A 26,940-nucleotide genomic window follows, 5' to 3' on the forward strand; every position below is an offset into this window, starting at 1 on the left:
GCCCTGTCTGTGATAAAGCTATCTTGCCCTAGTCCCTCCCTTCCGTCTAAGAAGATATATGTACTTCCTTTGGTTTCAGTGGCATGTTTCTTATGAGAATCGAGCCTATTTATCACTTTTAGTACCTGGAGAAGGGAATGCATCACCCGCGAGGTAGGAGTGGCTTGCGGGCTCCTAATGAGGGCATACAACATGGGTCTAACAGTAATCGAGTAATAAGCTTCAGTGTGGATGTCCTTTTTGTCATTGGCATGACCATTCGTTTGAGTCAGCTCATCTCCACCTATAGACAGCGCAATTATTCCGTTACCCTTTTGGCTAAAGAGCAGAACTAAGAATTGAGCACGCGGTTGTTCTTTAACCGGGTCAGTTCATCGGTGTTGGTATGGATGTTATGGCCTCATACTTTTTGCATTTCCCTAGACAAGAGCTATTGTTATACGATGTCGTTGGTATAGAATTGACTTTCGCATCATATCGAACAATGGCATTGAGCCTGAGAGAGATGCTGAAGGACAACTACCATACTCTCCCACCGAACAGAGAGAAGCAGAGGCCCTCGCGGAAAGAATGAATCTAGTATCGACGGAATGGTATCTATCTTCTCAATATTCATTTTCCGGGGGAATGAGCCAACCCACACAAGAGTGCCTACTAGCTTGTCACGAACGCAGAGGAAAAGAGGTAAGATACCCCCGCCCCCGAGCCGGGACCCCTTCTGGAACTTCTTATAGTCGGTTGAACCAACAGCCTTAAGCCAATACTAAATAAAGTCAAAGTGGAATATGGAAAGCAAGCGATAGAAAAGGAGGAGAAAGAACCACGATAACCAGATGTCGAAGCCAGCTTGAGATGAACATTAGGAAAGAAAAACAGTGATTCAACGTTATGAGTACCCTCCCTTAATAAATAAATAGAATAGGGGCCAAACAATTTCCTTCAATTTGAGTAGAGTGCGTTGGCTAGAAAGTAGTAAAGTCGAAGTGAACCTCTATTTCGTAAAGGAGAGATAACCCCGAACTCGAGCTACTTCATTCTCTAATAGGCTTGTTGTACCCGATCTTGCTATTGACTCCCTAGCTAGCTCAGAAGGAATGCCTAACTCTGTTGGGACAGATGGGACAGATTGGACAGTTGGAGCAGCCGATAAACCAGCCACAGCAGAAACAGAATGACTAGTTTCAACAAGGCGAGCAGGAGAAGCTACTCTCTTTTTAGTCGCATCCGTGGAAGGAAAGGATTTTGATATCGCATATCGAACCGGTGAAGCAAATGACTTTCTCGAGTGAAACGAATAGGTCTGGTGCTTCCGAGCCAGCAAGGGGACTAGTTTCAACAAGGCGAGCAACCCCTGCTATATGTATGTATCCAGGACTATGATGTATCCAGCTCAGTTGGAAAGCACTAGTTTACTTCCTCGCTACCGACCCAGGTACATTCTTCTTTGGACATGCCCGACCCTAGCTTATTGGACAGTTGCAACGAAACGAGTAGGTGTATCGACCAGGACTAGTAGTTTACTAGGTGTTCTAAGGGGTAGAATGACTAGTAGTTACAGCCGTGGAAAGATATCTAATTCATTTCGGCGCCCTTTCCCCGCCTGGAGAAGGTAATCTACCACAAGACCATACAAACAGTGGAAACTCCATTTTTCCGAGATACTATTACTCGACCAGGAATCACCAACCACTATAGTTAGATTTATTCGATTTCTTGGAGGTTTAAGGGACAGATTCCATTCTTCAAATGTTGAGCTGTATTCTATTCATTCTATCTTTCTTTCGGCTTCCTATGGTTCCACATGGATTGGTCGACTCAGCTTAAATAAAAGAGTTATAGAGTTCAGTTTCTACTGACTCCTCCACATAGCCAAGAAGATCAGAAGAGAAGTCAGAATTGGTTTTCCAAAAACTACCCATGGGATTTCTTTGTCTTTTCCTTATCTTTTGTTCGGTGAAGAATCTCCTGCTGCAGAGATAAGATGAATGGCTTCGAGATACCATCACTCGTCATTGCCAAGGAAATGAATTGCAAATTGGCTACTTATAGTCTACACTTCCCCTGATTCTCCACGATGACCCGCATTCATTGATTGAGAGAATAAGCTGAAGATAGATCCATTGCGATATTGGTTTGGAAGAGAAGCCGTGGAGACAGCTCATTGTTCCTATGTCCGGAATTGTTAAAGAATGCAGGTACCCCGTTGACTATGTCGGGTAACGCCGACTTAGGTTATCCCTAAAAACACTATCAACCACATCATAACTGTTTGCTTCCGCTTTCCTCGCAGAGTTGGTTCTAGCTTTCACCGAAGGATCTCGATCGATGCTCGCCATCAAAAGATATGGGTCTAGCTGCTGCCCTAGCCGGAAAGAATGGGAGAGTGAGCCATTCATACTGAAAAGAGTGATTCGTTTTTGAAGTATATCAAATTCAGAGGAAAAAGCTGGAAGAAGACGACGGGATTGTTGATAGATCCCCTCTACATCCTAACCAAGAGGACCAAGTGCAAACCTCTGTCTCTTTTTCTCGCCGGGTGGAAAGGTTATTCTTTGCCAGTAGTGCCCTCTGTAGGAAGAATCGTAAATGCCGGAGGACGCGTTCAACTTGAATTGTCACTGTGGAATGAAATCACCTCTCGAATCGAGCAAGAAATGACTATTTATTTGATAATAGCGACTTATGACAAAAACAACCAAGGGTCCATCGACCCGATTGAAACTGTCTTCACTACGTTGAATCGAAGGGAACTACTATAGAGAGTGGAATAAGCTACAAGGCATAACACTATGAGCTTTTCTTTAGATAACCTTAATCACACCAGCTTTTCCTCATGGGAGGGTAAAGGAAATCGGAATGTATGAAATCTATCCCAATAAGAAATGCGGAAGGTTGTCAACTAGAAACCTGTTATCACTCTCTTCTTCCGATCGTCCCATCAGTTTCTTGTAAGCCTGCTTCCTCCGATGATCGGTTGCGGCTAACTTCTCTCTCTTCATCTCTCTGAGTTCGCTTCTTGGTAGTAGTTACCCCTGTCAGAACCTTTGTCTACTCTTTCGTATAAATACGCTGATCTGCCAGCCAGCCGAAAGTAGAGAACCACATTGTATGATCTGGGGCAACTCTCTGCTATAGCAGCGATTTCTTATTCATTCAGGGCGCCCGTTCATGTGTTTTTAAAGAAAGGATACCTTGTGATTCCAGATTTCAATAGAGATTCGATTCCTCACATCTAAGGGAAGACAGACACAAATGCACAGACACATTATCCGGGGGTGTCACCGTTTGCATCGTATCAGTATCATAAGAAAAGATTGATTGTTGTGAGTGATTTTACTACCCTTCCAGACTTAGCAGGTAATGAAGCTGCTGACGAGGGAGGAAATGTCCGTTGAAAATAAAGCGAACCAGTGGGGCTTAAAAGTCACTCTTTGAATAGTTTTTCAGACCGTTAAGTTGTCAATCTTTCCAATGATGAGGCTCCAAAGTTTATTACATTTCCTGGTCTGCCAAGGACAGCACTAGATTGATTGCTTACCGACTTTCATTCAGATACCAACCCATCTTTTTATCAAAATCATGGAAACTATGTAATCGAAGATAGAATTCACGCCTGTGAAAAGTAAGCAATTTCATCATTTTCCTTCGCAACACAGCTCACTCAATTGTAGAGATACCGAACAGTTTGAGTGATCGATCGACCTTGTCGCACGATGAGCCCATTCTCTCTCTTCCATCCCGCCTTCTGAACCGAACCCTGGAGAAAGACTTCTTGAACAGAACAGAGCTGCAATTCTAGAAACTTCCATTTTCCATTGATCTGGGCGTTGCTATTAAAAGTGGGTCTACCCGCCCCGGCGTGACTCACACTTGACCAACCACTTCTATCTAAGAAAATACTTAGGTAGGGTCAATCTCCCTTCGGGGTTTACGCGTCCTAGTCCGAACCATTGGATCGATCAGAAGAAGAAAGGCAAAGGAATTGAAAGGTAGAGTAAGAAGCATCGCCCGGCAGAGTGATTGAGGGAGTCTTCCCCAGCCCAATGGTCTTCTTTTTGTTTTTCACTCTCCTATTTTGATTTTGGAAGAGTTCTACTACTGTTTCAGTAGTTCTAAGACCCTTCCTTCCCTTTTCAAGTGCTTGCTATCCCTCTCGCTCTACCCGTCCAGAGGGAGCCCTAGTTTCAGCATAATAGCCTCGTTTTGAAGCGCTCGCTTCATATGGACGTACGTCGAACAAAGGAATCTTATCGGCATACCCACCTGCTGGGCGTGGTTCACTTGACCGACCAACCGACCCAATAGTAGGAGTAGGCGGCTGGCTTCTTATGTGAAGAGAACGGATGGAGAAACAGATGCGCGAAAGAACTAGTCCCTTGGAAAGCTTCATTTTCCTAACCCAACCTAAGCATAATGAGCTGGTTATTTGAGTATCGAAGCTGTCGAGTGTTCCATTCTTTCGTATGTAGACCCCAGCGAAGAAGGAGAATCAGAAATGGAACTAGTCGAACACGCATAAGATACCGGTTTTAGGCATAACCCCGGGTTAAATAAAGTAGTAAAGGAGCCCAATCTAGCTAAAGAGGGGCTTCTCCGCCACCATAACCAACTAGCTACGTAGATGAATTATCCTTGCGTTCAGCTATCAAACCCATCCACTAGAGCTTGAACCCATGCTTGCTCAAACCATCTGTTTTCTCTTCTAACGAGCATGGCTTCCCTGTCACCTACACTAGAGACGTCTCAACAGTTTAGTTTATTCATAAGCCTAGTACACAAGGAGGGTTTTAGCACGCACTAGTTGTACTGTAGTATGATCTGGTATCAGCTGCTGTCTCTCCTTGCTATTATAGTGTAGTATAGGTCGCCTCAAACTCAAACAAAAACGGGTGCACAGTTCTACTGCGTCTTATCGAATAGTGCTTTTGAGTCAAAGTGCAATCACCATTTCATGTACACCATCTTTGTCAATATCTGCAATTACCTGTAGAAAGAATGTGAAAAACAACTCAAGGTCATTTACAGAACGAACAGCAAAATATAAGCAAAAGGATACAAAAGGTTCACTTACTGGGGTGGACAAGATGTGAGCATAGATGCTCACGTAATCTTCCGCTTTCTCATGTTCTTGTTCTGTCCAGTCCTCATCTCCCCACATGGATTCATCAACATAGTCATCATAATCATAATTGTACTCATCAGGCTGTTTTTCTGCATCCCGAAACAAATCAAATGATGTATCAGCGTCATCCTCTAGAGGCTCGCTATTTTCAACAGTGGCTGCTCCTGAACGAGCTGCTCATGCTCAGGCGGCAGCTCGTTAAGATCAAAGTCGTGGTTGTTCATCATGGAGACCTGGACCCCTGCAGGTGCCGTTTTCCCCGCTGCCAGGCTCCCACCAGAGAGAGATCCCATTTCTGTTTTTCTAGAGCAAGCTGGAAGCGTAGACCCATACCTTGTACTCTCATTCTTTCGTTTTAGCTAGCCATAATGGTATGTGCTTTGAAAGGTAGTTCTTTTTACTAGAAAGTACTTACAGAGGGCACTGAGGCGCAGCCTCGAGCTAGGCGAGATTCTCTATTGTTGCTTCTTATTAGCCAGATCCCGCACCAGGTTTTCCAGGCAGAACAGTTCCGGGATCTTATGAATCTGCGACCAGACGTGAATCTGGTTCAGAACCACAGATCGCGGGTTAGCCATCCCATCGTAAGGCTTCTTTACACGCCATGGTTGCGGAACAGCCACGGCCCTTCTTCCATGAGCTTCTGCCAGTCGCCAAGGCAGAAAACTGGAACAACAAACAGGTTGTCCTCCACCGCTCGGAACGTCACACCTTGTGCCATGTTCCAAGCGAACTGCATCGTTGAGAAAAAGGATTGGCTACTGAAGGGATGCGGCGTGGCCACTTTCGCAAGGGCCATCCACCGACCCTTCTACTATCGGTTTTTAGTATTGGCTACTACTATACTAGCTACTCACCTATCGGTCTAATGAGCATACTTGGAGAAAGGAGAACTTCCCGCCTATAATGTTGGGTTGGCAACCTACCCATTCGTTGAAGTACTTCCTTCATACGGCCCAAAGAAAGGCGGCTAAGCCGTCTTAGTTCGTGAACAATGACCCAGGTGCATAAACAGGTGCATAAAAAGGAAATCAAGTTTGGGAAATGGTACCTGGCTAGTATTTATGCCGAAATCTAGTGACATTATTTACTATTACTATAGTCAAGAAGTAAAGAGTAAAGGCTTTGGCCATTGGCAACGCTTACCTAACTTCTCACTTAAATGTTTACTCGCGTTACTGGTATTCAATAAAAGAAGGAAACCATGGTACCTACCTCCCTCCCTTACTTGGTAATCTAAGAACCCTTCAGGGGGGGAGCAAGAGATCTTCCATACCAACATTTTGTTCGCCACCCCTGCTTCCTCCTCCACTTGAGCTTGTGCAGCAAATCTACTTTATGCTTAGGCCAGGTCCTGCAAGTAAAGAGAAGTAAATATTGGAAACATGGGTATCTAGTTTATTTTATTCAACAGCTGAGTAATTGAAATTCCTTGCTTCTTCAAGCAGGAGATCCCGAGTACCGGGTGTCGTCAGACTCCCATTCTATTATCTTTGTGCCAAGAGCACGTTAAGCTGCCTGGGCTGTTCCGCTACCGGCGTGTAAAGAAGCTCCGCCTAACGGCTAAACCAATGAATTTCTCTCCTTAAAGGAATCTACTTCCCTGACTGTCAACTACTCGCTTCTTCACCGGTATCACACCCGCGCCAGACTGAACAGCAGAGTTAGAACCCAACCAAATACGATTCTTGTATTATCTTACCGAAATTCGGATCCATTTGGCTCCAAAGGAGCAAGCGCGGGAGTTCTAATAGGACTTTGAGACTCGAAAAATCCTGCGGGCTGCTGAGAACAGAGAGAAGTAGTTGCAGAGAGGTTTGATAGGGTTAGGCAGATGCCCCATTATTCGTAAACAAGAAGAAATCCAGATTAGTTTGATGGAGCTGTGGCTTAGCACAAGCATGGTGTCAATGTGGTTCCTCTCGACTAAACACTTAAACAATTGGATCTAGTAGGGTTCAATAGAGGTATGGTATCGGCAACCTTTTAGGGAGCTATATTCTTTGGAATAAGATAGCTGCCCAGAGCTTGCGACGTACCTACCCCCTGGGCGTAGATAGAATTAGGTAAGATAAAAATCGATTGGAAAGTCCTAAATTAGACCAATGCAATTCCGTCTGCTAGAATAAGAAAAAAGTGCTTCCGAATTTCTCTCATCCTTTATAATGAGAATTTCTCTTTGTTCAGTAATAACTTAATCTTGCAATAAAACACTCTTGCTTGGAAGGTATGGTAAAGGTAAACTGCTTCTATTTTTTGATCTAAAAAAGAGAGTGCTAAAGGAGTCATTCAGAAGTGAGTGAAGGGGCAAAGCTCATTTCTTTCATTCAGGAATGGACACTGGACCAAAATGAAATGTGGGAATATCGGGATTGGCAGATTTTTTATATTGAAATAAAAAAACTCAACATGACTAGTGAATTCAAATTAGAGTCACTTGCGGATTTCTTCAAATTGTTGTAGTGTAGTATTGGGGTTTTTCAGTAAAGACCCCGACCTATAATCTACTCACTAGCCAAGTTTTATTTATTTTCACTTTAATTAACCCATTTGTTAAATTGGATTGCCTCCAATTTAACCCACCTATGAGAGCCTCCAAGGATCATAGGTTCCAAGTTGTTATTTCCATGAGAGCACCCGGGGATCATGGTTTAATTAAACCCACATCAAATTAATTATTTGTGATGAGAAGATCTTCCAGAGGTTTCAAGTCCAGTTGCTCAAAGTTGTCCGTAACCGGGTAGATGGCTAATCATGATAATCATGATTAGTTTGTACACTCCGCAGAGGTTTGCACACTTTTCCCCACAAGAATCGATCCCTCCCTTCACGTCCTCGCACTTCTTGGTGTTTGAGAACGGGATGAACGAAACATGGTCTAAGTTCCTCTGGGCCACTGCCGGTGCCCATAATCCTACCGTCCTTCTACATCTCGTAGCACCGTCCGGGCAGAGTCACAACTAGGGTTAACCAAGCCAGAGCCCATAATGGATGTGGCTGCGCACGAAAGCTACTTGATATGAAACCAAGAAAATACAATACATGTAAGATGTTAATGTAGTCATTTCTTAAGTTCTATCACTACTTTAATGATCACACGGTACCCACTTAATGATTACACGGTACCCAATGCACGTCTACCATAACGTGGATAAGGCAAAGACTATCATCCACGTCTACCATAACGTGGATAAGGCAAAGACTATCGGGACCAGGCTAAACATATGGCTATCCTATCTGGGTTTAACATAGCATAATAGTCCTACACATGCATACTACTCTGTTGATAGAGGGCACTACATGCATAATAAAAACATAGGATGGGTATGATCAAAGTACAACTTGCCTTGTTGACGATAGTTAAACTCTAGGAATTCGTAGTAGCAAGCTTTGCACTCCGGATAATCTAACAAAACAAACATTGACACACATAACCAATCAAGCAAAGAATCAAAAATAAAACGAAGAGAGAGACTTCGAGAAAACTCCAAAAACAACCAAATAAAGCTTCTATACAGAACATGTTTTTAACAGTAGCAAAATTGTGGGATTTTTATGAAACCGTAGCAAAAAGAATCAACTAAATCGGATCTATAGATTGAATCTGAAGAAAAACAAAACGTACGGAAACTGGGCCTAACGGGATGAGCGATCTGAAACTATGAAATGCTCGGGCGAAACTTAACAAAACGTACATGTGCGTTTTTTATAGAATATAACTGATCAGCTGGTTTGATCTGAACCGTACTAAACCGCTAAAAAACCATAACTAAAACTGATCTAATGAAAACAAAATGGTCTACTAAACAGATATAAAAAGCAATCTGTTAAACCGTTGTTTTTACTGAACTAAGATGTGCTCGTGGACTTACAGAAAAGAACGAGGTGTTGGGGCGGCTTTGGTTCGATCGGTGGGGCAGCGGCTCCGACGATCTTCGGCGTGGCGGTGGAGTCTAGGGGATGAGGCGGAGTGTTGCGGTCCCAGGGCTGGCGGCAGAGTGGATTTGGGACGTCAGACGGCTGCGAGGAGAGGTGACGAAGATCGGTGCTCCACGTGCTCCGGCGAAGACGACCTAGTTGGTGCGGCGGTTGTAGATAAATATGGATCACAAGACCTTGTCGAAACGGTTGTAGGGATCGAGAGAAGTCTACGTACAAAAGAAGAAGACTTGGGATGGCTCACCGGCGTCGGAATCCAGCGATGAACTATAGCTTCTGCGGTCAGATTGGAACGGCGAGGACGTGTTGTAGAGGTGGACTTGGCGAGGGGTTTCGAGGGGAATCGGAAGCGGAGGGTCGTCGCTATTTATAGGACATGATTCCTTGGAGAAGGGGTTGACTCGGGATAGGGATCCCATGAAGTTCGGACGCGGCGGCGGCGTCGTGCGCGAGCTGGACTCTGTTCCGTTTCGTGAAGGGGAAGAAGAAGGTACGTAGGGCCCTGGCGCCAGGGAAACAGAGGGAGTCAACGATAGAGGGAGGGAGTCACGTGCGAGCGAACGGGCTTCGAGCGCGGGGCGCTCGCCCTCTTTTTTTTTTTGGAAAACGTGGGCGCTGGGGCTGTTGGCCTCTGGTCGCTAGCCTGTGCTGGGGGCTGGGCGAGCCTGGCCGCTGCTGGGCTGGGCCGGTTGGCCTGCCCCGGTGCCTTTCTCTTTTTTTTAGAAAACAAACGTTTTCTGTTTTTTTTTTGACAGAACAGTAAGAACACCCAAAAAAATGAAAATAAAATTTAAGAATTCCCAGAAAATTCACATGATTATATGGTTTTATGTATGACCCTGTGAAATTTTATCAGACCTAAAATGCAAATATTAAAAATAAACCTGTTTGCATGCTAATAAAATTTGCATCAAAATAATTAGCAAATAAAACCCAATAAATATGATTTGATTTCAAATTCAATTTTCAGTATTTCTCTTCTGTTCTTGAAGAAGTCCTTCTATCTTCTCTCTTTATTTTACTTTTGAAATAATGGAAACGAATTTTGGTGAAACCAAATTTGATCCAAATTCCCAACTTTGAAATTTTCAAAATGGTTTTGGGGAAAACTTCCAACTCTCTCTTTAGGTCCTTGAGTTGCTCAAAGTCCCTTGGATCTGATTCAAATGAAAGTCAACGGGGCAAAAAATGCATAAATCATGGATGCATATGAATGATCTAATTATTAACATCCAAATTGAAAATTGGTATGTTACACTAAACTTACTACGACTCCATTTTAGTGCAAAGTACCGTTTGACTTCCTTATAGCGCCTTTTTGGTAATATGCAAAAAATGGAAAAACAATATGTATGAGGCAAAAATTAAACATGTGGCGCTCTATGTTGCAAAAGAGGGTCAAATTGGTGAAAAATAAGAAAATTTTGCTAACAAGCATGTAGGATGGATTAAATATGACATATGAAAAAAAATGAACAACATTTCCTTTTGATTTTTAGACCGTTCAGCGGCCGGACATGTCCGAGTCATAACTAGCTAGCTTTAGATGTTAACTCTAGTGTTAACTATTTGCCCATTGACAAGTGTTTTATTCTTCTCACAAAAAAAAGTGTTTTATTCTGGTTACCACATTCTTGTGGAGTTAGGTACAATTGTTTAAGTAAACTTGAGCAGCCGATCTGGCAAGAAAGCCTGTTAAGGATTCAAACTCGTTTGACTGACGAGAGAGTTTGGTATTACGCCTCTCATTCTCTGTGCCTCATTCTTATATGATCAAAATACGTTTAGTACGCTAATTCAGGTGGGAGTGGCAGTCTTACTATGGTCATTTTGGCTATGTAGAAATGATGGTGTCTTTAATGGCAAAATCTCTTCTCATATGCACGTTATTTAACGTTGTTCGTATGTGTTCTACGCTACACTAAACGGAATATCTATCGTTATTCAAGACGGTGTGTATGTGGTTGGAGCGGGTTGCCAGAGAGGTTTTTACCCAACATGAATGTTAGCATATCTCCAAGTCGGCCTACCTTCTGAATTGACATAGGCATTGTTTCTGTCTCATATGACTTTATTGTTGCCAGCTTGTCATTTTTATTTACTTTGCCAGACTTTTGTTTTGTGGTTGTGTGCAGCTTGGCCATGCAAAGGCCGGGCGTATCTCATTATGATTTATATGTGTTTGATGCTACATTTTGAGATAATAAAAGCGCCATTTGTCGAAAAACTTACTTATATGATGAAACCATCATACTTGAAAGTTGAAACAGAGGCATTTTGCAAGCGTGGATCTGGTTTGCATTGGTGGCATCTTCATAATGCACAAAGGAGATGGGGTCCCTGATTCATTTGAGATGGTCCAAATCATGATGTCTTTCGCTACTTCAACTCGTAAACATATGTTCGGGTTAAGAATTGACGTAATCACAATCCATCTTTCAGTGTTCTCAAATAAGTCTCGTATTCAAGATATGATATATATACTCATATAGAGAGTGTGGTTATTAGCACACGGTAGATGTGGTTAGCAAGCTCCAAATTTACAGAGTGTGCAATTATTTTATTGCTTAGGATGATCACAATGAGAGCATCATAGGTAGTATCGTACATGCCAACTAAGCATTTTTTGCTTATGTAGCTCACAATTAAATTGAAAAAAAGAGGGTTGAGTATTATAATATGATATTGTATCATATTAAATGATGTACTAGTATGTGCCGTGTATGGCAATAAATGTGACTACCATGATGCATTGTAGAGTTAGTATCATACAGTAGTATCATATGCATGGTAGAAGGATTCATGGTTCTCGGGTGCCAGACACCCATATATGAATATAGCATTAAAAACATATTAGAAAGTTCAAAACAATTTTGAAAATTTGGGATATGAAAGATGGGTGCCCGTGTACACCCATATTCAGTTTCGAGCGTAATGGGTGCCCGTGGTAATGTCAGTAAAAAGAAAAAAATCATATGATATAGAAAAAAATTAGATGTATCGTATGTTGGACCATAATTCCAGCACCGTGGATACCACCGGCACCCATTCCCCACAAAAATGAACACGGGTGTACAACGGACACCTAGGTATGATATCCCAAAGTTTCAGTTTTTTTTTTTGTTTTGAAAAAATAGATAAGGGCCAAAATTAATAATAAGTGCTTTTTTTACACTTATTATTAATAAGAACATACCAATGTTGAACCAACTTTTTAAAAATAGATAAGGACACCTAGGTATGATATCCCAATTTTGAACCAACTTCTTAAGAATGTCAAAAGATGACGGACTTTGGTTGGAAGACAAAGCCAGGGACATCTTCCCTGCTGATGCCGATGCTATATATCTTGTGCGTAAAACCACGACGTCAGGGCTGTGTTGACATCTGGTCTATATAATGTTTGTCCTCCCTGCGTATAGAATGATGGTGCAAAATATTGCTGCTGATGTTTAGGCACCCAGGAGCACAGATGGCGATCATGGAGATCTTCCAAAGTCTCCGTGGAAACCAAATGTAGCCCCTAAAATTCTGTGCGGCCTCAAGCAATTGCCTTGAGTCTCTTACTCTTGTCTTGTGATGGACGTCGCATGGTTTCATCTCAGCCAGCAAAACATTTGTGGCTGTCGATATGACATACTTGGTCAGTCTTGACAACACTAGCATGCATACATACATACATCAACTTGGCGAAAACGAAAAAGTCAGTCCATCAACGTGTCCAAATTAGTCTAATATATGCGCGACGATCACAGGACGGGGCGATGATGAAGATGATCATCAGGGCCGGAAAGTATTTGCACATGTACCATGCGTAGCATTCTTCTTCTTAGCACTTATTACAAGGACGCCAACAGAACGTGCGGAGAAACAGATATATTTGGCGAAATCAAAACTGTTATTAGGGCCCCTTAGCAATCAAATGAGCGAATCAGGCAAACAGAAACAATGCCCTGCGCTCGCTCATCGTGAGCCTTTTGCTACGATCCTGCGTTGTATCTCAGAAAATTCCTTCACATCTTCTCCCCACAGCCTAAAAATGATCGACATCAGTAATAATCAGTCAGTCAGCCAGTCAGCCACCAAACCAGATATTCAATACTCTTTTTTTATCCTTTTCTTTTTGTCCCAATAAATTAATAATACCCGATACTATTGAAAGTTTGAAACACGATGTCTGCACGGGGAAGAAACCACAATGTACAAAAGAAAATTGCATACCAGCACTCGAGTCCAATAGCGTTAGCACCCGCCTTGTCTGCAGTTTCATCATCTCCTACGTGTACTGCATTTCTGGCTTCCACACCAATTTGTTCTGCCACACAGGAATAATAAGAGAACTAGTTACATAAATTAGTTCTAATAAGCACACTGTGAACTGAAGCTTCTTGTTTGTGGGTGTCGCTCAAAGCATTACCTTCAGCACAACCGTGTATCCAGAATCAGGCTTACTATTGTTACACTTCAATACGTATATAAAACTTAGCTTGAACAGATTAAACTCTGCAATACCTAATGCTATTTTGAAGATCTCTGGAGCAGGTTTCTCATATCCAACCTCCGATGATACAACAATGGCATCAAACCTGGACAACCCAAGAACATTTAGCACATGGCAATTACTCACAGGAAAACAAAACCAATCATAATGAACCAAGATCAAGGTATTTCGACAGTAGTGGTGAGCACTTACATATGTGAGACATTGAGATCCTTGAGCAATTTCCTTAGCCGTGTGTCGAAGTTAGATACGACAGCTAGCTTAACTGAAACCAAGACATTATTATTAACATGAGCCATCTGTACAGATTAATTAGGGTCATACAAGAGCCTCAATGGAGATTTAAAAATCAACTTAAAGCAAACTACTGAATATCATAAAGCAAAAACAAGAAGATACATGGGATGTATGACCTCCAGCATCTTTTAAATCACGCAGTGTTCTGTAAGCTCCACCAGGCAGACGCCATGCATCTCCATGTGCATAGTACTAGCAGATAAGAACAATAGACTGTTAGCTACATTATACAAGCAGCAGAGTCCAGAATAAGCAACGCCGGTCTTGAGATACCTGGTACACTTCTTCGAAATAATTACTGTTTGTGCAGTCAGTTGCTTCCGCGACGACAATCCTCCAGAATGGTCGCCCATCACCCTAGCATGACAAGCCAGTCCAGCATATCATCCCCTCAACAACAATCAAGCCACAGTTGTGCAGTCTACTACATATGCAGCATTGCTATTTTGTTATGCAATTATATTCCGCCCACGGGGGTTACCTGGTATCTGAGCGTCTTGGGCCATGGCGCCGAGAAAGCCCGCTTGAATCCCTCCATGATGTACTTTTCGGACTTCATCACACCTGGAGAAGAACGGCAAACAGTACAGGTACTTAGTGCACACCATGTGTCCAATGAAATGGCCGAGCGAGACACGCGCGGAAACAAAGACGGTTTTTCTGGGGGATGTCCGAACCATATGGACGGCCGAGGGTGGAGTACGTCTCGGCGACCGGCTGCGCTAACTGCAGCAGCGTGCCACCGGCGTCGAGCAGCAGCCCACCATACGCCGGTGGTGGCCCCTGGCCCCCACCCCCCGCGGCTTTGCGCACACGACGCATGCGGGAGGAGGAGAAGGAGTGTCGGAGGGCGGTCACCGGTTGCCGCCCGAGCAGGAGGGGGCAGCGCATCAACGTGGCAGGCATCGCGAGAAGCTCTCGCCGGCGAGACGAAGGTTGCGTTTGGCTGAGCTGTGAATTCCAAGAAATCTGATGTGAGCTGATAACTGTGGGAAAGCTAGAAGTTGTTTGGCTGAGACAACTGTGAAAGTATAGATTTGGTAGGAATTGTCTGCAGTACCACTAAGGCGTGAAAGACTGTTTAGATGCTAATCAACCATAAAGCAGTAAACTGTACACCAATTGACATTTCAATGATCATTTTGAAAATAAATAAATAAATAAGCATGAAAATATACAGTTTATTTCAACAACTATTTTTAAGACATGGATCACGCAAAATACATATGATTCACATGATGATGCCCCCCATATCATCATGGCATAGCTGACATATCTTCCTCTCGCACAACAAGCATCAGCTATTCTAGTATATTACCACTCACAAAACTAGAGCATAAGAAACGTTAAACAGGGGAGACGAACATGATAATGATAAAAATTGAAAAATATAACTGCTAGTCACAGAACTTGCTGAACTTTCTTTCAGCAGCATCATTCTGACAATAAGCGACAAATCGTAATCGGAGAAGGCTGTAAGAAACAGATATCTTATTCAGAGCCACACAAATTTGCACAGGCTTGTTCAAATTTTGTATTTTGTCTCTGCACAGGTATCTTATACTGTACTGAACAACACAGGAGCATCATCCGTGTAACAACCACGAAATTCATCTGCAAGCTGCAGTGATAAGAACAATGCAATGTTGTGGATCTATCCTGGTGAGTGGTGACCCATGCCATCCAGCCATGCTAAACAATACGGAGTCTAGCAATTCGAATATGTACTGTATGTTAAAAGTTTTTTTTTCTGTACTACTAGGTCGAACACTATAATTCACTGGCATTTACTACTCACAAACAACCCCATCAGTAAAAATCATCAGGCCAAGAAAAGTAAGAAGATAACAGAGCATGCCGCGGGAGGGGAGGGAGGGAGGGAGGGAGGAGGGCGGACCGGAGGAGGGGAGGGAGGAGCGGCTGGCGCTGCCGGGCCTGTGGGCGAGGCCGTTGGAGCGGGAGCTGCTGGGCGACAAGGGCAGGCTCCTCCTCGGCCCCAATCCAGTCACCGAGAAGAGGGATGTGGGAGGGAGCGCGCGGCGGCGTGGCTCCGGGCGGCGGATTTGGGCGGGGCGGTTGCTCCGGGGAGGGAGTCGCTGCTGGGCGGGCGGGGAGGCAGGCGGCGTCGCTGGTAGAGGCTCCGGCCGGATGGGCGGCGGAGGCTACGAGAGCCTACGGGCCCTCCTCTGTTCGTTCGCTTTTTTTATTTTGTTACATTACATTCGCTCGGGATGCCCTGTTGTGCTGTTCGTTCAGAAAAAAAAAATTGATAAGGAGCGAACATTAGGCTGAAACGGTTTCTAGAGCGAACACTCCGTTGTGTGTTCGATCCAACTAAAACCACGAGTAAATCGGAACGGAGGGAGTAAATCTTAACGGCCTGATCTTGTGGCAACTTGTGTGGGTGTACTGTTGCTCGCTCTATTCATTCATCCTTGGAGTGAACCGACACCGAACGTTTGCTCCATTCCTTTCTGTAGCGAATGATCTTTAGCATAATTAGTTTGATGTCAAAAATTAACAAGCCAACATTTGGCAAATATTGGCTTAGTGCTTGGCTGGTTATCATGTTTACTTGCCAACCTCATAAGAAGTTGTCAATTCTTGACAACTTTTGATATTGCTCATTGTTGGCTTGTCAAATGTTGGCATCAAATCAATATTCATTTTAGACCTAGCACATGTGGTCCTTAGTTACACATGATTACATCCGGTCTGCAAAAGAGTATAGAGGTTGTCTGGGACTTCGGCTATCAGCATCAGGTCGTCATGCGTCTTGGCCCTCGCGGCTAATTCATGTGTGAGGCTCCTGACAGACACAACGCTCAGGGAATTTGGCCAGCTCTTTTTCCTGATGTGATGATGTGGTTGATAATTGGGTAACGTATGAATCGATTCTCTGCGCCTGGCTATAATTTTTTAGAATCATGTTGGTGTTATCCATTTTCGGGATCAAAGGACCACGATAAACAGTCGATAGGGCAGACAGACCGGACAGAGCAGCATGTGCCTCCGCTTCTTCGATGCAAGCGAATGGGTTTACTTGTCGACTTAAAAGGAAGGAACTGCACGCCCAAATAATTCCAAGCGATGGCCCCGACTGGTCATTGGTCCATGTCGCTTCCGAAGGACACGTCAAGATTAATTTTAACGATGTTTTCTTTCCCGACCTCCTCTGGCGCTCCCACGGGCCGCAGGGGAGGAAACCCTAGCTGCCGCCGAACCGCGACCTCCTCCCCATCCCTCCCCTCGCCGCCGCTGGGGCGTGCCAGCAGGCGCAGCCCGCCTAGCACGGGCAGCGGCGGGGCGCTTTCTCCTTCTCGCGAGGCGGGATTGCTGTGAGGCGATCTACCCTGGCCGGAACATGGCGTGGTGCGTGGCGCGGCGATGCTGGGCTACCACGGTGGCGGGCGTGAAGGGCGGCATGAGGCGGGCTGCGGGCTGGTGATGGCTACGGCAGCCGGTGGTCGATCTGCCGGATCTGGACGATGCGGGGGCGATGGCACCTGTGCTAGGCAGAGTCGGGCGAGATCCCCTTCGGGCTGGCATCCGTGGTGCACGCGATCTTGCTGGTTGCTCGCCGGATTCGTCTTGTCGCTTGCGCTCGGCCTTCTGGATCGATGTCGAGGCAAGTCAGGGAGGCATCCCCGAGGTGCTCGTGATGTGCTATTGGTGTCTGTGTTTGGCCTAGTGTTGGGTGCAGCTACTAACGGCGGTGGAGTCCGACGGCCCTTCTCGGCATAGAGGCGGGACATGGCGGTGGTGGTCATCTCCTCCGTCGGAGCTAGGTGGTCGGCCTGAGGCTGGGTGGTCGGATCTCCAGATCCGTCATCTAGTCCCGGCTACGAGTCGGGGAAACATGGTTGCCGGTGAAAACCGGGCCGACGGCAAGCGATGGCGGCGTTCTGCACCATGACCTTGATGAAGGCATTGTCGTGTAACTGTTTTCGACCCACTCATGTTGTTCCGGGGGAAACCCTAGATCTGGTCTCCCAGATCGGACGATGGCGGCACTACGATGTTGTTTCTCTCTTGGGAGCATCGTTGATGGAGCAGCGTCGGAAGACAGAGGCAGGAGGTGGAGCGGCTTCGTCTTGCACGAAGCTTCCATGGAGCTGTCAAGTCGTGCCTGGCCGACAGGCGCTACGCCGAGTCGTGCCTGGTTGGCAGGTGTTACGCACGACAGATCTTCCATAGTCTTCCCGTCAGGGCGGATGAGCGCAGGGCGGTGGCGCCGTTGGGCGCCGTGGTGGCGTCGACGGATGTCCAGACTGACAAGGATGATGCGGATATCTTTCCTGAAGATGGGTCAGTGGTCCGATGATGATGGCGGCTTCTAAAATGTGTGCATGTGGTGTGCGCTTTAGGTAGGCTGCATCGCTGTTGGTCTTGATACGATACGTTACATATGGATCGGCAACGACACTAGAAGTGAGAGCACTCCACATTATTGAGTTTGTAGGTGTGAGTACTGGCTTGAATGTATTGATGTATGTTGTTGTCAGATCTTTCTGAAATAATTAATAAAGATGGCTGCATGCATCGATTGATGCAGAGGCCGGGGGTTGAACCTCCTTTTCTAAAACAATATACCCTCCATTTGTTGACGGTCACTGCTACAAATCTAAATACTCACATCACCGTTTCATGACCACGTGTTAGTATTGTACATTAGCACTAACCAATCACTCTGGAGGTTTATTTGGCTCGGCTGAGTGCACATCATAGACGGGTCAGAAATCCACTAACGAAAATGTAGCTTACGTTTTCACTGACCGCCCGCTATATTTGACCCATATGTTGTTCAAAAAAAAAATATTTGACCCATATTGTAGCCTATTCAAATTAGACCCTTCCGATGCTAGTCCATTCGAAGTATGTGAAAAGACAAATATTTAGGAACGGAAGGAGTAGTTTACCATGCATGTTAGAATACTATTTGTGCACATTTAGACTAGATTGCAACCTTAAGGTCTGACTATGAAGGTTTTATTCGTATCACCGATAGTAACATCCTATGAAGGCTTGCTGTTCTTGTTGCCATCGAAGCTTAATCGTGGAGATCCTGAATCCTCATGGTGCCATGGGTATGAATCCGAGCATGCTAGCTTGTAGTCGATGAGAAGGAGCTGAAATTGATCTTCAACTTGAGGAGTCCTCCATGGCTGGCTTGTAATGGCAAGGGAAACTGGTTATTTTTGGCAGCAACCTAGCAACCTAAAATATTGACATGACACAATCAAATTACGAGCAACCCACCTGGCTTGAGGATCTGGAATCACCAAAACAATGGCATGGCCTGGTGAGAGCAGGGAATGCTCGATGCTAGTCTGAAGCTCAATTATTTTGCGACATGCTGCGTCATTTCAAAGCATTGTGCCTCCGTACGTGGCATGCACATCCAACGTTCCTACTGTGCTCTAGCACTTTCTATGGTACCGGCCTCTATGCTGGCATGCAGTTCGTACTGTCGTATGCACACGGTGACACAGAGCAATTAATGGCTATGCGCAACCAAGTATTCCTGCTTCGGCGTTTTGCTTGGAGCATAGCCATGCATATAAGCGTTGGACCTAAAATAAGCTCAAGGGCTGCCCTTAAGCTTGTGGACAGCTCCCACGATGTATAAGGAGCACCTTTTGCCTTATGGACAAGTTTTTGCATACACCCAGTGTGGTGTGGCTCTTTTTTCTGTTCAGTTTTTACCAAGATATGCTCCAGAAGAAGATTTAGAGATTCTGAAGGTTTGGAAATGACATGGATGGCAACCTTTTAAGAATTTAAGCATGTGCTCGTACAGTGTGCATGCATGGGTTAGCATGGAACCTTGCGAGGGGTTTTTACGCCCACTGTTAATTGTCATAAGGATATATATATATATATATATATTCAGATAAATCCACTAGTAGCAAACTAAGCTATATGCATACAGATATCTAAAAGGAAATTATCTTCTTTTTAATTAATCGATGAGGCAAATCTTTTGCCTCCGTTTCAAAAAAAAAAAAAGGAAATTAGTTTGACAGAGTATCCATCAATCCGAAAGAGCAGCTATGTTACTAGCATAAATTCTTTTTCCATCTCTCTGTGCATAAACTCTTTCGTCTATTAATGAATCGGCAGTGCTCCATCCCATTTCACTCATTCCAGCTACCAACCACCTGCTGTAACAAGTATGTTGGAAATCAAAGTTCAATATGTGCTCGAACTTTCTGAGCCAAATCCAGTTAATTTCGACAAACTGAAATTCAGTGTTAATTTGTCACAACACAAACTGACAACAAACACAATGTTTGCTTACTGCGAAATCATTGGTAGAACCATGGAGCTGCTGCTCCACTACTAGATACCACCATTCGTTTCCAACTCGAGATCTGGTACACATGCCTTCAAGTGTTACACAACACTTAAAAAGTTCCCTTGCTTGCTTCAAAATTTTGACTGGACAGCAAGTTCGTGCTGACCGGGGATATGGTTGCTGGCAACTAGAGAGGAATAACAGGGAAAGATTTCCCTCAAAAAAACTATGAATGACATGAATGCATCAGTTAATTATTAATTAAGAGGTGTGTTGTGCACAAATTAATCACCAATGTATATACTAACAGGCAGAAGATAAATAAGCGCACCAACCAGTAGCTCTGAATTCCGTTGTGGACATCCCACCCCATTCAGGCATTGCAACATGGCGACAGAACTGATGCGGCAAAGATCGAGGGCGCCAATCTACCGCACACCTATTGATTCAGAGTATTGGCTAACTCCAACCGCTTGGCAGCGGTATGGTGCCAGTTGCCTGCCTGCAGCAGCTTGCTGCGAGCCGTGGAAGCAGGAACAAATCAGAACAAGTAATTTCCCTTGGCTGGCGCTTGGAAATCGAAGCCAGCAGCGCAAGATGCCGATTATTTGGAGGATGGTTGATTAATGTCGAGCTCATGGATGCAGAAAACAGATCAGGGACTTAGTAATTCGGTTCAGACTTTACTGAGTTCAAATTTCTGTTCGGATTTAGTAAATAAGTTCGTGCTCATGGATACAGGGAATAAATCATGGCTGGCTGGCTTACAACGTTGTCGCCGCCGGACCGAGGTTTCCACTTTGTGGCGGCCGCGCCCCGGTGAGAGAAGGGGGGCTTGACCTGGAAGGGCGGTCCATTCGCTGGGGGGCGCTTGGCTGGAGACGAAGCATTCTCCAGTTTAAAAAATAGCTCGCTATAAGGCTATAGTGTTTCGAGCAATGTCTCGCTAAATAAATCAGTGTACAATGTCTCGCTATAGTGCGATATAGTACGTTAATAGCAGATTTTAAGGGTCACCCTATTTTCCCCATTGATTATCATGCCCCTAACCCTCGGCTTGGGCAATGTCAGTCTGCTTGCCCCTCCCTTCGGTCCAGCACAGTCTGACATGGTTGTTTTAGAGTTTAATAGTCGGAAATGCCAATGGGCAAACGTTGTTATGAAGCCCTAGATGTTAATATTATAGATTAGTTTGAACCTTATTTTTTTTCTGATGAGGTTATTTTACGAAGCCATTTAAATGTGTCTCCCGCCTAGCAATGTGAGCGTGCGCGTGTAACACATGTCTTCACATAAAAATCACAATCTCATAAATGTATTGTAATTAGTTACAAAAATATATAGAAACGACAACTAAGCAACATTATCTACTATTTATTGTTTGATGATGATGATTCTCTCTTGAAAGTCCATATATTAATGTGATATATAATGCTTCATTACATGGCTACTATATTGTTTAGAGCTTCATTTTCTTAATACTTCAAAATATGTAACAAAAATCATCTCCTCGGTTCAAAATCATCCCACATATGCATTGCATAAAAAATTATAAAAAAATCAAGTGCAACATATATACAATTGAGCATGGTGTAAATACTCACTTTTGGTATTGGAAAATGTAGCGCTCCATCGTGTCATGAGTATGTGAAATTAAAACCAAATACCCGACAAAGCACTACATGTATAAAATGTTACATTGTGTTTTGAATTGAATCAACTAGAATTTTAATGGATTGACAAGATTCATACATGTATGAGCTTGTTGGAACAACATGAACCTTGCATCCCCATATGAAGTTTGTACTTCAATGTAGGGTTCGTACATTGTTGACCAACGTTTTAAGTATATTCTTCCTCAAAGTAGGTATTGACAGTAGGTACAAAATAGAGACAATTTTTAAATTTTGATCCAAGACGAACAATAGGAATAGCGAGAATATCCTAAGGCAATAAAATTTGCAACGATACATACATTTAGAATCAATTATTAAGACCAAGTAAACCACTCTTAGTAACGAAAAATTAAAATCTTATTATATCACATTCAGAGATATGATACTTATTGCTATCAGGCCAACTATCAAACAATTGTGCCAACCTCACAACGCCCATATTGTCACCACGACCTGCGTCTCATGCATAGTGGTCCATCGACTAAAATAGTAATGTGATAACATTAGTAGTATAAAGCAAAATGTAATATGTGATTATAGTAACTTACACAAAAGTTTAAATCCATGTAGTGAACTGGAATGTCTCTAATAAGCTAGATGTCGTGGCACACTACTATCCAAACAACTATATTAAAACAATCAACATGCATGTATTCATCATTTCTTAATATGTCCGTTATCTGTCTAAAATTTAAACAAATAAGGAACATATTAAAATATAATGAATACATGGATGCTAATTGCTTTAATATGGTTGTGCGGATACTAGGCTGCCACGACATCTAGCTTTTGTTGAAGACATTTCAGTTCACTACATGGATCTAAACTTCTGTATAATTTAACACAATCACATATTATACTTTGCGTCATATTACTAATGTTATCTTATTATTATTTTAGCCCATGTCCCACTATGCATGACACCCAAGCCATCATGACAATATGGACATTTGCTAGGTTAACATAGTTGTTTGATAATTGGCTTGATAGCAATGAGTATTATATCTCAGAATGTGATATGGTAAGATTTTAATTCTTCGTTACTAAGAGTAGTTTATTTGGTCTTAATGATTGATGTATATTAAATGTACACACAATTGCAAATTTTATTGCCTTGGAATACTATTTGGCTATTCTTATTGTTTGTCTTCTTTCAAAATAAAAAAAGTTCTATCAATTATGAACACGCGCTTCCAATATGGAAGAATATATTCAAAACTATGGTCAACAATGTTAAACTTGCGTTCCAAGTTGCAAACTCTGCATTGAAGGACGATGTCTCTATATGGGATGCAAAGTTCCCGTCGTTCCGACAAACTCATATCGTTATGAATCCTGTCAATGTGTAACATTTCATACATGCAGTTTATTTAGTTTTTAAATTTCATGCACTCATGACATGATGTAGCGCTACGTTTTCCAATACCCATATGGTGAGTATTTACATCATGCCCATCTGTATACATGTTGTACATGATTTTTTTATAGCAATGTTCTATAATGCATATGTAGAATGTTTTGAACTGAGGAGGCAATTTTTGGTACATATTTTGAAGTATGAAGAGAATGAAGTTCTAAACAATATTCTAGCCATTGGACGAAGCATTATAGATCGCATCAATAGATAGGCCTTCATGATAGAATCATCATAAAAAAAATAGTAGATATCATTGTTTAGCTATTGTTTTTAAAATATTTTGTAACTAATTATAATGTGATTGAGCGGCGTACTAGTAAGGTGCAGTTAAATATGGTGTGGTGGAAAAATTGGCTGGATGAAGAAATTGATAAGAGACACGTGATGGAAGGGGGAGAACCGGCGGACGAAGAGTTCTGCCTAACGGAGAAGGAACTGCACTTACTTTTTATAAGTAGTTGATAGAAGAGATACAAAATCAATCTGGAGGTCGAACAAGCCATACATGAGGACCCTCTGTAAGAGACTAAAAAGCAAGCTACTAAAAGGCAAGCTAAAACTACGAGCTTTTATATTTGATGTCAGAGCCGACACTATGTTTTCGAGGGCCCTAGGGCAAAGTCGGTGACTTGGCCCCTTAAAGTTGTGTATACACACTATATACATATACGTGTCTAATTATCTAACTTCTCTTGTAACTTCTAAAATATTAGAAGTTAAATACAACTGTACTACTACTAGTGCATGTGAAATGATTACGACAAGCTTCCAATATATAAAGTTTGTGCATCGTGAATAAAGTGTGCACTGGATTGTCATGAATAGAAAAGTTAAAAAGCTAAATACAACTGTATTGCTACTGGTTGATGGTGAAATCATTAGGACAAGCTTCAATATAAGCAAATTAACATAGTGTATCAATCTCGAATACGCAAGATTGCGTATCATTCTATTGATAGGGTGGGAAAAGAGTACAAGCTTAGCGTCCCGGGCATCGTACACATGAGATGGCAGTGTCCGGGCGCATTGTAGAGCAGAGAGAGGGGAAGGAGGATGCTCAGCCTCCAGGTTTACAAGTTATGCTACGTTACAGGAATGATCTTGTCGACACATGAGATTGTGTATCAAGTTGTAGGTCACCCACGCTATAGGTGTGAAAGCTAAGCAAAACAAAGTTTGTGCGCTTAACATAATCTGTGGATCGGGAATACTAGGAGGGTGTTTGTTTCCAGGGACTTATTGGCTTAGGGACTTAAAAAAGTTTCTATAAGTCTCATCTAAACCAAACAGAAGGGACTTATAGGGACTTAAAGTGGGCATTTGGGACTTATGAAATAAGACTCTCAAGGAGGGACTTATAGAGACTTATAGTTGTAATATGGTCTTATAGGGACTTATAAGTCCCAGGAACCAAACAGATAGGGACTTTTTAAGGACTTGAGACTTATAAGTTGGGATTAAAAAAAATCTTAGGACTTATGAACCAAACAGGGCCTAGGACTGGCTTCCATTGTTGTGTCGGACTGTCATAAGATCTACAACTCTACAACTCTACGTACACATGAACATGCATAAGCTAGCTTGCCTGATGGACTTACCGATCATGTCACCCGCAAAAAAGGAAAATGACTTACCCTGCTCGTTGAGCAGTGGTACAGGCGCGAAGTTGTTGGAGGCGTGCAGCACTGCAGGGTGTCGACGGCGCCGCGGTGGCGCGTGGGCACCGGCCGGAAGGGCCATGTGCGGCGGCGCCGCAGCGTGCTCGCGTGCCGATTTGATTAGGGATTGTAGGTTAGCCTTCTTTGAAGACCGATCACATTCTTTTCGTCTTTATATATGGGCCATGCCTGGCAACATTTCTTTGTGGTTAGTTTAAAAAAAAACATTTCTTTGTGGTTCAGGCCTCAGCTGCTTTTTCTTGGAGGGATTTCAGGAAAATCCTATACGACACATACCGCGTCTGTGCGAGCGAGCGACCCAGTGGGCCGTCCCATTTACAGCGCTAAGCAGATTTCGGGTTTTGGGAACCTTCTAAGGTTCAAAGCCGGTTTTTATTGGTTTTGGAAAAGTGGTTTTTAAATTTCTTTTCCTTTTTTCTTTTTTATCTCTCTTCTCGTTTTTGTTTCTTTTCCAAACAATTATATATTTTAAAAACAAAAAGAGTTGTTCCAAAACTCATCGCACTTTCTAAATTTTGTTTAGAATTTCAAAAAATGTTCATGATTACAAATTTGTTCTCATATTAAAAAAAATTGAGATTACAAAATTTGTTCTCCAAATTCGGAAAATGTCTGCATTTCCAAAATTTGTTCATATTTGCAAAAAGGTTTAAAAAACTTGGAAAAGAACACTTATTAAAAAAATATACCAAATTTCAAAAAAAAATCACGTTTTGAAAAAAAAATCTATTTTATGAAATTTGTTCGTTATTACATAAAAAATTTGTAATGCAGATTTTGTTCTCGTTTTTCAAAAAATATTCGGAATTTTTGAAAAATGCTCGCATTTTTTTTATGTTTTTAAGAAAATGTTCGGAATTGTAAAAAAAATCACGTTTAAAATAATATTTTTTGTTTTCAAAAAGAATTGGAATCTCCAAATTGTTCATAATTTCCAGGAAGTATTTTAAAAAATCAATAAATGTTCAAATCTGCTGCTGATTTTGTTCTTAAAGGTTCGCACGAAATATTAGTATACCGACGTGGCTAGCTGCATGAGATAAGAAAGGTGGTAGATCGCATGTTCTCGTCCTGCCAGTTCTCTAGTTTTCAGGATTTTTGCGTCGTGCTGTTTTGCATGTGCTCTGTAAAGATGTTGACAAAGTAAAGTATAGGTTGTTCTCACACCAACGTCTCAGAGCAAGTTTAAGCGCACCCCGTCAACAACGTGATTCCGCCCCCAAACTATCGACCCGAGACATACACTCCTTGCCGACGGCTCGAGTCGAGATTTTGAGCATGTAAGGCTTCTCCTATGATACAGTATATCGTTGAAACACAACTGTGCAGTTAATTTTTTTCTTCCCCAGCACCTTGGTCCGACTAGTAGTTTAGGTTTTGTTAGTCCCCGCAGGGGTGACATTCGTGGCGGATGGTGGCGCGTCGTCTTTGAGTTGGTCTTCCGAGCTTCTCGATCCTCGAGTTTGTCCGTCAGGGTGCAATGAGGCTAGGGTTTTCCCGCTGTATGTGGAAAATGATGATGAGAGTTGGTGTCATGCGCTTTAGTTTAATTCAAGGGTTCAACGACGAGACTGTAGCTCCGAGGCGTTGGTCCTTAGATAGGGGTGCGTGCACGAAGACTTTTTCAGATGTTATCAACAAGGTTAGCCCTGCCTCTGGTTCGGGATGCCCTTCAGTGGTCCAAGGACCTTATTGTAATTCTCATTATGCCTAGGGTGTTTTGTGCTTATGATATAATCAGAGCCCGTTTTCCAAATAAACAAAACATTTCCCTTTGGGTGGAAAGGCGCGGCAGCTTTTCATGTGGCAGATGCTTGTACTGCCGAAGCTGCAACCCTAGTAGAAGGTCTAAAACTTGCTAATTCCGTTGGCTGCAACTTCATTCTGGTACAAATGGACCGTTTGAATCTAGTCGAAGCTCTACAGGAAAGGTCATTTTAGAGCATTGCAATCGTGAATCTAACATGATAGCTCATGTGCTAGCGCAGAGTGGACGCGTAGACCCATCGAA

General features: G+C 43.0%; 2 protein-coding genes across 2 annotated transcripts in view; both read right to left on the reverse strand.

The window, feature by feature from the left end:
• LOC119288123 (haloacid dehalogenase-like hydrolase domain-containing protein 3) overlaps positions 1-15,886 on the reverse strand; it is a 51,205-nt gene extending 35,319 nt beyond the window's left edge. Inside the window, exon 1 of the mRNA XM_037567748.1 lies at positions 15,757-15,886. The gene's annotated coding sequence lies outside the window, so the exon portion shown is untranslated. The remainder of the gene's footprint in view (positions 1-15,756) is intronic.
• Positions 12,769-15,886, reverse strand: LOC119288122 (haloacid dehalogenase-like hydrolase domain-containing protein 3). Its single transcript, XM_037567747.1, has 9 exons — positions 15,757-15,886; positions 14,537-14,810; positions 14,341-14,423; positions 14,133-14,216; positions 13,976-14,051; positions 13,755-13,827; positions 13,574-13,647; positions 13,283-13,376; positions 12,769-13,094 (listed from the first exon to the last, which is right to left on the reverse strand). Exons 2-9 carry the CDS (start codon positions 14,763-14,765, stop codon positions 13,025-13,027), a joined length of 783 nt encoding a protein of 260 aa, XP_037423644.1. The 5' UTR covers positions 14,766-14,810; positions 15,757-15,886; the 3' UTR covers positions 12,769-13,024.
• Positions 15,887-26,940: the final 11,054 nt, after the last annotated feature.

The sequence above is a fragment of the Triticum dicoccoides genome, chromosome 4A, assembly GCF_002162155.2.
Source record: "Triticum dicoccoides isolate Atlit2015 ecotype Zavitan chromosome 4A, WEW_v2.0, whole genome shotgun sequence".
NCBI lineage: Eukaryota > Viridiplantae > Streptophyta > Magnoliopsida > Poales > Poaceae > Triticum > Triticum dicoccoides.

Bases quoted from the DNA above. Each gene is read 5' to 3' on its own strand.
- LOC119288122 (XM_037567747.1), bottom strand. From the start codon at position 14,765: ATGCCTGCCACGTTGATGCGCTGCCCCCTCCTGCTCGGGCGGCAACCG. The intron at 14,424-14,536 runs GTTCGGACATCC...GTTCTTCTCCAG, and splicing joins CACCCTCGGCCGTCCATATG to GTGTGATGAAGTCCGAAAAG. The intron at 13,095-13,282 runs GTATGCAATTTT...GATCATTTTTAG, and splicing joins GCTATTGGACTCGAGTGCTG to GCTGTGGGGAGAAGATGTGA.